This window comes from Pelophylax lessonae, assembly GCF_965119305.1.
Source record: "Pelophylax lessonae genome assembly, chromosome: 3".
Lineage (NCBI taxonomy): Eukaryota > Metazoa > Chordata > Amphibia > Anura > Ranidae > Pelophylax > Pelophylax lessonae.
The window spans coordinates 496,020,488-496,033,103 of NC_138770.1; the positions used below are offsets into that span (position 1 = coordinate 496,020,488).

General features: G+C 46.4%; 1 protein-coding gene across 1 annotated transcript in view; it reads left to right on the top strand.

Moving 5' to 3' along the window:
* The window catches only part of LOC309549718 (interferon-induced, double-stranded RNA-activated protein kinase-like), a 363,835-nt gene that overhangs the window by 104,888 nt on the left and 246,331 nt on the right, over positions 1-12,616 (top strand). The window contains exons 9-11 of the mRNA XM_082250192.1: positions 4,583-4,638; positions 5,654-5,716; positions 10,585-10,707. Coding sequence (XP_082106318.1) covers positions 4,583-4,638; positions 5,654-5,716; positions 10,585-10,707 — 242 coding nt within the window. The remainder of the gene's footprint in view (positions 1-4,582; positions 4,639-5,653; positions 5,717-10,584; positions 10,708-12,616) is intronic.

The window sequence follows — 12,616 nt, forward strand, 5'->3', positions numbered from 1 at the left end:
GAAAGCAGGGAGCCAGGTACAGGAAGCAGGATGCAGGGAACAGGACTCAGGATCAGGATACAGGTTTCAGGATACAGGTTTCAGGATACAGGGACATGGCTAGCAGAGAAAATACTGAAGCACTGAGCCTCAGTGAAGGGCGGGCTTATATTCCCTCAGCAGTCCTCCTCAGGTGCAGCTTAATTAAAAGAACAGTCCAGCTGCTGGGAGACACCCGCTGGTGGGCCCTGGAACTGCGCCCCTCAGTTCCAGGAACAACAGTGCCACCAGCAGGTGACCCATGTAATGACACAGATCCTGACAGTTCCCCCCCTTTAAGGAGCGGCCTCCGGACGCTCCATTGTGCTTCTACCCCAAAAGTCCAAAAAGGTCTCCCCTCCATGTCTGCGGGTCTTCTAGCACTCTCTAGGCCCAAGTCCTTTAACTTGCCGGAAGGCGTGCCACCAGAGTCCAGCAATTGATCATGCGCCCCACCACCAGGGTCTGGAAGCCGTCTTGGCACCCCACCGGTCAAGTTCCTGAAGAGGCGTAACATTAGGGATACACCTGCCCTCATTGCAACACATGTCCCAACACTGGGACTGAAGGCAAGCTGGACATCAAGCAGGGGAGCGCCAGCGGCATGCAGGATATCCGGCAGTGGCACACCAGGCTGGGCAACAGACAGTGGCACATCAAACAGGGCGGCAGACCGTGGCTCAGCAGGCACTGGATCAGCAAACACTGGGTCAGCAGGCACCGGAACAGCAAGCACTGGGTCAGCGGGCACTGGAACAGCAAGCACTGGGTCAGCAGGCAAAGGATCAGCAGGCACAGGAGTGGTCACCAGAACAGCGGGCACGGGATCAGCTGGCACCGGATCAGCGGGCTGAGTAAGAGACACCGGATCAGCAGGCACCGGAACAGCAGGCACTGGGTCAGCGGGCACTGGAACAGCAAGCACTGGGTCAGCAGATTGGGTAGTGGTCACCAGAACAGCGGGCACCAGAACAGCGGGCACTGGATCAGCAGGCTCAGTAGGAGGCACCGGATCAGCGGGCACTGGACCAGCAGGCATTAGAACAGCAGGCACTGGATCAGCAGGCTCAGTAGGAGGCACCGGATCAGTGGGCACTGGATCAGCAGGCTCAGTAGAAGGCACCAGATCAGCGGGCAATGTAACAGCAGGCACTGGATCAGCAGGCTCAGTAGGAGGCACCAGATCAGCAGGCACTGGAACAACAGGCATCAGAACAGCGGGCACTGGATCAGCAGGCTCAGTAGAAGGCACCGGATCAAAGGGCACTGGATCAGCAGGCTCAGTAGGAGGCACTGGATCAGAGGGCACCGGAATAGAAGGCACTGGATCAGCAGGCATCAGAACAGTGGGCACTGGATCAGCAGGCTCAGTAGGAGGCACCGGATCAGTGGGCACTGGATCAACAGGCTCATTAAGAGGCACCAGATCAGCGGGCACTGGATCAGCAGGCATCAGAACAGCAGGCACTGGATCAGCAGGCTCAGTCGGAGGCACCAGACAAGCGGGCACTGTAACAGCAGGCATCAGAACAGTGGGCACTGGATCAGCAGGCTCAGTAGGAGGCACCGGATCAGTGGGCACTGGAACAACAGGCGTCAGAACAGCGGGCACTGGATCAGCAGGCTCAGTAGAAGGTACCGGATCAGTGGGCACTGGGTCAGCAGGCTCAGTAGGAGGCACTGGATCAGCGGGCACCGGAACAGCAGGCACTGGATCAGCGGGCTCGGTAGGAGGCACCAGATCAGCGGGCACTGGAACAGCAGGCATCAGAACAGTGGGCACTGGATCAGCAGGCTCAGTAGGAGGCACCGGATCAGTGGGCACTGGATCAGCAGGCACTGGAACAACAGGCATCAGAACAGTGGGCACTGGATCAGCAGGCTCAGTAGGAGGCACCGGATCAGTGGGCACTGGATCAACAGGCTCAGTAGGAGGCACCAGATCAGCGGGCACTGGATCAGCAGGCATCAGAACAGCAGGCACTGGATCAACAGGCTCAGTAAGAGGCACCAGATCAGCGGGCACTGGATCAGAAGGCATCAGAACAGCAGGCACTAGATCAGCAGGCTCAGTAGGAGGCACCAGATCAGCGGGCACTGTAACAGCAGGCATCAGAACAGTGGGCACTGGATCAGCAGGCTCAGTAGGAGGCACCAGATCAGTGGGCACTGGATCAGCAGGCACTGGAACAACAGGCATCAGAACAGCGGGCACTGGATCAGCAGGCTCAGTAGAAGGCAACGGATCAGTGGGCACTGGATCAGCAGGCTCGGTAGGAGGCACCGGATCAGCGGGCACCGGAACAGCAGGTACTGGATCAGCGGGCTCAGTAGGAGGCACCAGATCAGCGGGCACTGGAACAGCAGGCATCAGAACAGTGGGCACTGGATCAGCAGGCTCAGTAGGAGGCACCGGATCAGTGGGCACTGGATCAGCAGGCACTGGAACAACAGGCATCAGAACAGCGGGCACTGGATCAGCAGGCTCAGTAGGAGGCACCGGATCAGTGGGCACTGGATCAACAGGCTCAGTAGGAGGCACCAGATCAGCGGGCACTGGATCAGCAGGCTGGGTAACAGGTATAATTGTATGTGTTGGGAAAAATCTCCTTTTCTTTTTAGGTTTAGATACAGAAATCTTGCTAGTGGTTGCAGGGCTATGAATAGATTGTGAAGTAGATGGAAGCGAAATGGCAGTATTGGGAGATGGTGGAAAAGGAGAGACAGTTACAGAGGAGAATTTCTGAGAGGTTGCTAGGGGCAACAGAGTAGTAGAGGAAGTTTTCACAGAGTTAAATGCAGGAAAAGTGCAACTCGTTAAGCCAGGATATGAACAAGCAGTGGAAAGCAAACCATACCTAACTGCAGCTGTGGTTTCTACGGGTAACGGAGAGGATAAACTTTGAGAAAACTGGTGTCCAGAGGCAGAAGTGGATTGGTGTGAGTTAGCTGATGCTAAATTGGAAAGATCTGACCAGGTTTGCAGTAAGGCCTGAACAAAACTCAATTTACAACCCCCTTGTCTGATTAGAGAATATACAGCATTCATGCAATCCAACAGGGCCTCTGGAGAATACACTGAATAATGTTCAATAAAATAGGGTTTATCATCTTCCAAGAGCCACACAAGAGATACCACCTGAGAGACACTAAAAGGAGGAGAATAATCATCACCACCCTTAGGGGTATTAGATAAAGCCAACTCTGCACAGAGCTGAATAAGTGGCTGAATCTCTTTGAACAAAACTCTGCCTTTGTCAACAAACGAGTGGGCCAGACGGATGCATTCCAACAACTGCTCGCTAGTGTAAGTTTTCAAAATTTGGCGACAATATTCCCTGTCTTCTGTTACAAGCAAAGAAAAATAAAAGACCTCCTCTGACTGCATCTTGCAACAACCAGAAAATTCCTAATTCCCAGGTGCAACCGATCTGATCGTTAGTGGCTTCAGTATTCTGTCAGGGATACCACATGCAGGCATCCAGCAAGGGTGATCAGATCAGTTGGCTGCACCAAGGAATCAGGACCCAGATGGATAAAGATGTAAATAAGTTTATTAAGCAAAATGACACACTCCAATACCAACACCAGTGACCATAAACAAGTAAACAAAATATAAATGATAGCAGTACAAAACCCCAATAGAACCTAACAAACTATATACAAAGGGATGGAGCAAACAATAGCAGGACAGGACAGGGACAGGAGACAAGGAAAGCAGGGAGCCAGGTACAGGAAGCAGGATGCAGGGAACAGGACTCAGGATCAGGATACAGGTTTCAGGATACAGGTTTCAGGATACAGGGACATGGCTAGCAGAGAAAATACTGAAGCACTGAGCCTCAGTGAAGGGCGGGCTTATATTCCCTCAGCAGTCCTCCTCAGGTGCAGCTTAATTAAAAGAACAGTCCAGCTGCTGGGAGACACCCGCTGGTGGGCCCTGGAACTGCGCCCCTCAGTTCCAGGAACAACAGTGCCACCAGCAGGTGACCCATGTAATGACACAGATCCTGACACGCTCTATCCAAAATTTTTGAAAAAAAATGTTTTTCTTTTTTTTGGTCATGTTTTCTGTTTTAAATTACTATTACGATTATATATTAGGGTGGCTTCATTCATAGCTCTTCACTTTTTTGTGTTGTATATTTAGCCTTTTTGATTCTCTGTGAATGAATGTTGGTGTTCTCTGCTGAGTACGTAAGGAATTTGCGTCTCTTTTTTTTTTTTTTTTTTATTTCACTGTGCAATCCCTTTTTACACACACTTATCTACAAAGGTGAATTTCAGCAAACAGAAGAGGCATCAACACAAGGGCCACATCCTACTGACTGTTATGTCCCTTGTGCTGATTTTTGTGTTTTTTATTTTAAATGCACCTTGACTTTAAGTGTTTTCCCTCAAGACTTTTGCTGGGTGCTATACCCTATTTAGGAAGCATATGGGAAACAATATGCTCTTTGGGTAATAGATGTATTTGATTTTAGAACAAATGTTGAGCTATTTTAAATATTTTGCCATTTATACAAAAATTGCTTATCTAAAATCGAGTTTCAATTTCACTTAGATAACAGCTCAGCCTTCATGCACTGGAACCCCAGTTCTCCCAAGCAAACCTCACAGGTAAATTCAGATATGCCCTTTATTTTATGCAAATATGTGTGCTTGATAAAAGTTTAATTTTGAAATGTTTACTACAGATTACACCAAGCTATGCAGTGTAATAACTTCCTTACAGGGGGAGTAGAATTGGGGGAATCCATAGTGGAGAAGGATCTGGGTGTTATGATAGATCCTAAGCTTAATAAAAGCATGCAATGCCAAGCTGCGGTTTCCAAAGCATGCAAAGTCCTTTCTTGTATTAACAGAGGCATGGACTCCAGCGAGAGAGAGAGATATAATTTTGCCCCTGTACAAATCATTAGTAAGACCTCATCTGGAATACGCAGTTCAGTTTTGGGCACCAGTTCTCAAAAAAATTATCAGGTGAACTGTAGAAAGTGCAGAAAAGGGCAACCAAACTGATAAGAAGCATGAAGAATCTCACCTTTGAGAAAAGATTAGAGAAACTGAATTCTCTCTTGAGAAGAGGAGATTAGGGGGGGGGGGGGATATATGATCAACATGTATAAATACATAAGGGGTCCATATGGTGTTGAGTTATTCATTTTAAGGTCAACACAGAGGACGAGGGGGCACTCTTTAAGGCTAGAGAAAGAGATTTTGTCACCAAATACAGAAAGGTTTCTTTACAGTAAGAGCTGTGAAAATGTGGAATAGACTCCCTTCAGAGGTGGTTCTGGCCAGCTCAGTAGATTGCTTTAAAAAAGGACTGGATTATTTCCTAGGTGTACATAATAATAATAATAATATAACTGGGTACTAATATTTATAGGCAAGGTTGATCCAGGGAATATCCGATTTGTCTCGCGGTGGATCAGGAAGGATTATTTTTCCCCTGCTGTAGCAAATTGGATCATGCTTTGCAGGGGTTTTTTCGCCTTCCTCTGGATCAACTGTGGGTATAGGATTGTGTATATGGGATTGTATGGTTGGGTTTCCTTTACTGTGTTTTTGTTTTTTTATTGGTTAAACCAGATGACTAACTATGTAATGTACGACTTTCTTTTCCTTTAAGGCGAATAGCAGCCAATTTCTCAAATCAAGAACAAGTAAATGATAAATTCACTGAAGACAAATTGTAAGTCTGTATCTTCTTGATTGTGACCTAAACTTGTGTCATAAATTTTAAAAGCTTAGACTAAAGATTTTTTTTCTACATTAAACTAGATAGCTATGTCTTTGTCTACCTATGTAAGATGTAAGGCTTAGTTCCCATGGGCTGCAAGGGGTGGGAAAAAAAACAGGCAGTTGAACTGTATTTTTACTGCCCACCTACAAAATAACTTGATGGGAGCGCACGTCCATTCACATTACCATGGCTGTGATGCTTTGCGGTGTGAAAATTAAACTCTTTATGTCAAGTCTGGCATGTGGTGTCACTTGCCAAACATGCCCATACTGTACATACTGTATGTTCGCACAAGCCCCTGCCCCTCAAGGAACTTACAAGCTAAGGTCCCTATCTCCCATACATGCTTTACACACACAATGTAATTGTTACAAACCAATGTGGACAGCACTCAAACAACCGCATGTCCTGACTGTGGGAGGAAACAGAAGTACCCATGCAAGCAGAAATGCTACCTAATACAACATAAAAGAGCAGAAAGGGACACAAGAGAGCCCGGCGCCACCAAAGATACCCCTAAGTAGGGGGCAGACTTGGTAGTCCACTGAAATGGATACGCAGCCCTAAGGAGTTGCAGCTCTCGGGCGGATAGAAAGATCGGCAGGCACAGGGATTTAGTCACATTAAGGTTATAGTAGGAGATGGCTCCAAAAGCATCCAGTTGGCACTGCAAGCTTTGAAGGGATTTCGCTGGGGAAGTCAGGGTAAGGATCACATCATCCGCGATAGCCCGATTTTGTGATCTCTTCCCCCCCCACCCTAATTCCAGAAATGTTGGGGTCACACCTAATGGCCTCCGCCAGGGGCTCCATGACCAAGGAGAAGATGAGCGGAGACAGAGGGCACTCCTGGCGCGTGCCATTAGTAATAACGAAGCCGTCAGACAATGCACTAGATGTAAACACCCTGGCCGACGGCCTAGTGTAAAGCGCTGAAATAGCAGAGAACATAGGTCCCTGAATCCCAAATTTAGTCAGTCGCCCTCAGGTACCCCCAGTGCACCCTATCAAACGCTTTTTCAGCATCTAATGTCAGGAACACTGAGGACACCCTCCGATTTTCGGCAATCTGTAAGAGATTGAACATCCTTCTAGTGCCGTCCAGTGCCTGCCGACCCTTCACAAATCCCACCTGGTCCGCTTTGACCAGGCAGGGGGTCACCTCAGCCAGCCGTACTGCCAAGATCTTGGCATAAAGCTTCAGATCGGAATTTAAAAGGGAAATTGGACGGAAGTTTTGGGGTACATCGGGCGGTTTACCAGGTTTGGGAAGTGCAACTATTACTGCTTGCAGCATCTCCTCAGGGAAGGAGGAGCGCTGTGCAGCTGCATTAAATAATTTGCAAAGATAAGGAGACAGGGTTTGTTGGAACGCTTTATAGTATTCGGCTGAGAAGCCGTCCGCCCCAGGAGATTTGTTAGATGGCAGAGAGGAGATGGCTTTTTGTACTTCGTCCTCCGTTATGGGGGAGTTCATAGTTTGCAACATATGTTCTGTTATAGTGGGGAGTTGCAAAGAGTCCAGAAAAGAGGTGATAGGGGAGTCTGAAGGCTGCGGGGTAGTCTCATCATCCTTAAGATTATATAGGGATGTATAGTAATTTGAAAATGCATTAGCAATTGCACTGGGGTGGTGCACCAAGGTGTTTGTTTTGGGGTCCCTAATAGAGGACAGCTTAGTTTTTTGTTGCCTTTTTTTCAGGAAATTAGCTAGCATTTTACCTGATTTGTTGCCCTGGGAGTAATAACGTGCCTTGGAAAGGAACAGAAGGTGCTGATGGTGCTGATGAACCAAAAGCTTATGACGGACAAGCTGTCTACAGTCAGTAAGCTCTTTCAATTTAAGCAAGTTTGGGTCTGCTTTGTGGGCGGCTTCAAGAGATCGGAGTTTCTCTAGCAGGGATTTCAAAGCTTGTGCCCTTGCCCTCTTCACCCTGGAGGCCTGCTGGATAAGAATCCCCTGAGAAAATGCCTTATGTGCACACCAAAGATTGAAAATGTCCATCCCCGGAGTGTCATTATTCTCAAAGTATTCCCGAATCCGACCACCCAACCGCTCCCGATGGCCCGCATCCCGGAGCAGAGAAACATTGTTACGCCACAGATGAACCGGCGTAGTTATATGGGGCTCCGAGACCACCACCGAGACCGGAGCGTGGTCCGACCAGGACATCGTATGGATCGAGGATTTCTCAACCGCTCTAAAACTGAAAGTCATCCACAAATAGATCCAGTCTCGAGTACAATCCATGAGGGGCTGAGTAGTAAGTAAAGTCCTTGTCCGTAGGGTTAAGGCAGCGCCACACATCATACAGGTCAGAAGAGTGCAAGAACTTTTGCAGAGTAGCCCTTGCACGCCCCTGAGTAGGAGAACAGTCTTAAGTCCGCATCTGCAATGCAATTAAAGTCCCCACAGTACACTGTAAGGCCCCTCTTCACACGATCCACTTTTTTCACCAGCACTTTTAAAAATCTAAGTTGGCCCTGATTAGGAGCATAAAGGTTAACAATTGTGTAGGTGATGTTATTGATATCACATATCAAGATAAGAGAACGACCCGCTTAATCAGTAAATGACTCATGCAGGTGAAAGGCTACAGAACTTTTAATAGCAGTAAGTACACCCTTCTTCTTATTAACACTAAAAGGAGTGAAAATGTGGGGATAGGATCTATCAGAGCACTTAGGTGGCTTGGATCGCATGAAGTGGGTCTCTTGGACACAAATAACATCCCCTCGAAGAGCACGGGCCTCCCGTCAGAGAGACCTGCGCTTGAAAGGACTATTAAGACCGTGAGCATTAATGGTAACTTTATTAATAACCATTTAAAGGTAAAAAGGAGAAAGATAATTAAACATGGCAGTCCTTGGTCTTGAATTAGCAAAAGGGAGTCCTCCATGAGTAAAAAAAAACCCCGCTAGAGGAGGGAGAGAAAAAAGTGAAATGGTGCGGACAGTACCTGCAGGCCTTGCACGAAGACACAGTCACAAACCTTCGTTGCTGCCGTGGAGCAGAGTCATTGCAAACGTCCTTGGTCACTAGAACAGTAGTTTCCAGATCATCGTAGAGAGCGTTGAGGCTAAAGAAATAGAAGATAAAACAAAAGGGAACAAAAAGAGTACAGAAAACATGTAAACAAGAGTTTGGGGAAAACTCCTTCATGCGAGAAGATCGCAGGCACTGGTGAAGGTGGTATCCGCTCCGATCACCCGGTCACTCCTGGACTCCGACTCATCCAGGCATGGAAGCAACAAAAAAAAAAAAAATGATGAAAAGAAGATCCGCAGTAGACCCTTGGGATGAACACCACGGGAGCATAGACAAGAACAAGGAGCTCATCTGTTGACCCGTCGCCATTCAGGTTCCAGACGAGAAGGTTCTGCGCGGGGTGAAGATTCCTGCAGGTCCGGAAGGAGACCCCACTTCTTGGTGAGTGCGAATCCCTCTTCCACCGAGCGAACAACGTGCGTGCGGCCATCCTTAACGATGAGGAGTTTGGTGGGGAACCCCCAGGAGTACGCCACTTGGTTGTTTCGGAGTAGTTTGTTCAAAGGAATGAGCTTCTTATGGGCGGCCATAGTGAATTGAGACAAGACAGCATACACTGATAGACCGTGATAAGGATCAGGCAGTGGAGCGGTATTTCTTGCAAACCGCATGAGATCGTCCTTAACATGAAAAAAAGTGGATGCGTGCTATAACATTCCGTGGTATTTTATCAGGTAGATGTTGTGGCTTTGGCAGGCGATGAGCACGATCCACCACTGCTTCTGCTACTGGGGTGTCAGGCATAAGATCCAGCAGCATAGCCTGCACATAGGCTCTCAGTTCAGATGGGGAAACTGACTCAGGGACCCCTCGCAGTTTTACATTGTTACGGCGGGCCCTGTCTTCTAGGTCCGTCATCTTGCTCTTCAAGGCCTCCAAGTCATCCCCCCTAGCGTTGTAATCCTCCACTAGCTTGTTGTGGGCAATAGAGAATTCAATATGCGACTATCATGCAAAAAAAAGATTTATTGTCCGATTTTCGAATCGTGTGTACGGGGCGCAAGAGGAGATTTTCCTCACTGGAGAGATTGGGGATAATTTACTAAATGAATAAGCCCTAATTTACAGATTAGCCATCTGTGTGGGACCATGTCACTTGCTTGAGCAAAGTTTAAACATACTACAACCTCAGCCACCCAAAGAATTAAAGCTAAATTCAATGTATGGCTTTTTTTGCATAGCTACATTGCTGTATAGTGCTGTATGTACACAAGGGGTTACTCGCTTGGCATGGATGCCGTTCACACAGAATACCTTGCATTTTTCTCAATGAATGCAAGGTGTTCTCTGATTAAAGGAGAAAGAAAAGCTTTGCATTCATGGAGAAAAATGCAAGGAATTTTGTGAGTGATGCCCCCTGCGGAGCGAGTGATCCCATGTTCACTATACAGCATCGTAGTCGCTTGGCATGGGACCTTGAAGATAGCAGCGTTCACTGTTTCAGCGATGACTGCAACTGTGATTCTTTGCTTCCACAGGATCCTACAGGTAGGGCATATACATACGTACATTGGTTTCAAGTTGGACCAATGTAACTCTGCAAGAAAGCCTAGAATTGAGTTTTCACATGAGTTTTTGAAAAGCATATTGTTGCTAGAATGAGATGGTATTTCTAGAAATTGGAGGAAATAAAAGCACCATTCAGTATGTTTACTGTCGAAATATGTAGCTAGGGTTTAGCTTCAAAATAAATGCCAGCTTTTAATTCCAGTTAATTTTTTGTTCCTTATTTTCATACATTTTTGTCATTTTTTTTTTTTTTTCCTCAGATTTCTTCAGGATTTCGACAACATAATAAGACTCAGTTCTGGTGGATATGGAACTGTTTTTAAAGCAAGAAAAAAACTGGATCGAAAGGACTACGCTGTTAAAAAAATAAAGCGGCGCTCAGAGTAAGTTTACCTGATTGAAAAGTGAAGACATATATATATTTTTTTTTTTTTTTTAATTCTTTTGACATTGCATTTTAGCATTTACAGGATCTCACAAAAGTGAGTACACCCCTCACATTTTTGTAAATATTTTATTATATCTTTTCATGTGACAACACTGAAGAAATTACACTTTGCTACAATGTAAAGTAGTGAGTGTACAGCTTGTATAACAGTGTAAATTTGCAGTTCCCTCAAAATAACTCAGCACACAGCCATTGATGTCTAAACCGCTGGCAACAAAAGTGATTAGACCCCTAAGTGAAAACGTCCAAATTGGGCCCAATTGGCCATTTTCCCTCCCCGGTGTCATGTGACTTGTTAGTGTTACAAGGTCTCAGGTGTAATGGGTAGCAGGTGTGTTAAATTTGGTGTTATCGCTCTCACTCTCTCATACTGGTCACTGGAAGTTCAACATGGCACCTCATGGCAAAGAACTCCCTGAGGATCTGAAAAAAAGAATTGTTGCTCTACATAAAGATAGCCTAGGCTATAAGAAGATTGCCAAAACTTTGAAACTAAGCTGCAGCACGGTGGTCAAGACCAACAGGCCTCACCATGGTCGACCAAAGCAGTTGAGTGCAGGTGCTTAGCGTCATATCCAGAGGTTGTCTTTGGTAAATAGACGTATGAGTGCTGACAGCATTGCGGCAGAGGTTGAAGGGGTCAGCCTGTCAGTGCTCAGACCATACACTGCATCAAATTGGTCTGCATGGCTGTCGTCTCAGAAGGGAAGTATCTTCTAAAGATGGTGCACAAGAAAGCCCGCAAACAGTTTGCTTAAGACAAGCAAACTAATTTTTATTTACTGCATTACTGGAACCATGTCCTGTGGTCTGATGAGACCAAGATAAACTTATTTGGTTCAGATGGTGTTAAGGGTGTGTGGCGGTAACCAGGTGAGGAGTACAAAGACAAGTATTAAAAAAAAAAAGGGGGTAGACCAGAACTCTAAGACTGTCACAATGGACACACAGGTAATGGTAGAAAGGCTTTATTGAAAAAATGAAATAACACCAATAATACAAGAAAATACGACCACCACCTCCCAGATTAAAACTAAACAACGTTGTTATAAATAAAAAGACCAGGATTGGAAAAGCACACATGCGTTGCCCTCTGCATTCACATGATCATTCAAATTGCATAAAGATGTCTGTTCAGTCTCCGATATAACCGCTGAATAAATATGCTGAAGTTCATGTATCTTGTAAGGAAATCGCAGATTAGAGGCAGCAGCTGTTGTGGCACTGACGGTTTACCCTAGTGCTGATGCAAGTAGAGCAAGGGAAATTCCATTCTGACAGGTAACCCCATATAAATGGGCAGGTTCCAAGTGAAGAGTGGCCGTTCCAAAGGATAAACATAGGAAGTGGGTGATGTGCGCTGTAGTTCAACCCAAAGCATAAGTGATGTCCACAAAATAGCAAACAACTCAACCCCGTTGTCATGAGATATATCGGCAGTCTATCCTCATTCACTTATCCTCATACACTTTAATGAATTGTGCGGTTCAATTGAAAGTCCCGCCGTGTGGTGTATGTCACTGACGGTTCACCCTACTACTGGTACTAGTAGAGCAAAGATTTTCCAAATTAACAGGTAACCCGGCATAGATAGAAAAGTTCCACGTAGAGAGCAATGATGCCAGAGAGTAGCAAGAAGTAAATGGGGGAGGTGCACTGTAGTTCAGTCCCAAAACGTTGGGTGTATGTATTATCCACTGTGTAACAGGCAGCTCAGCCCCGTTGCTAGTAAAGTATATCAAATGACAGTCCTGTATGGGAGGGGAGAGATTTATAATAGACAGTTTCAGATGAGCAAAAAGCAGATCTCACCGCAGCTAATGCATGGCTCAACCCCGTCAACA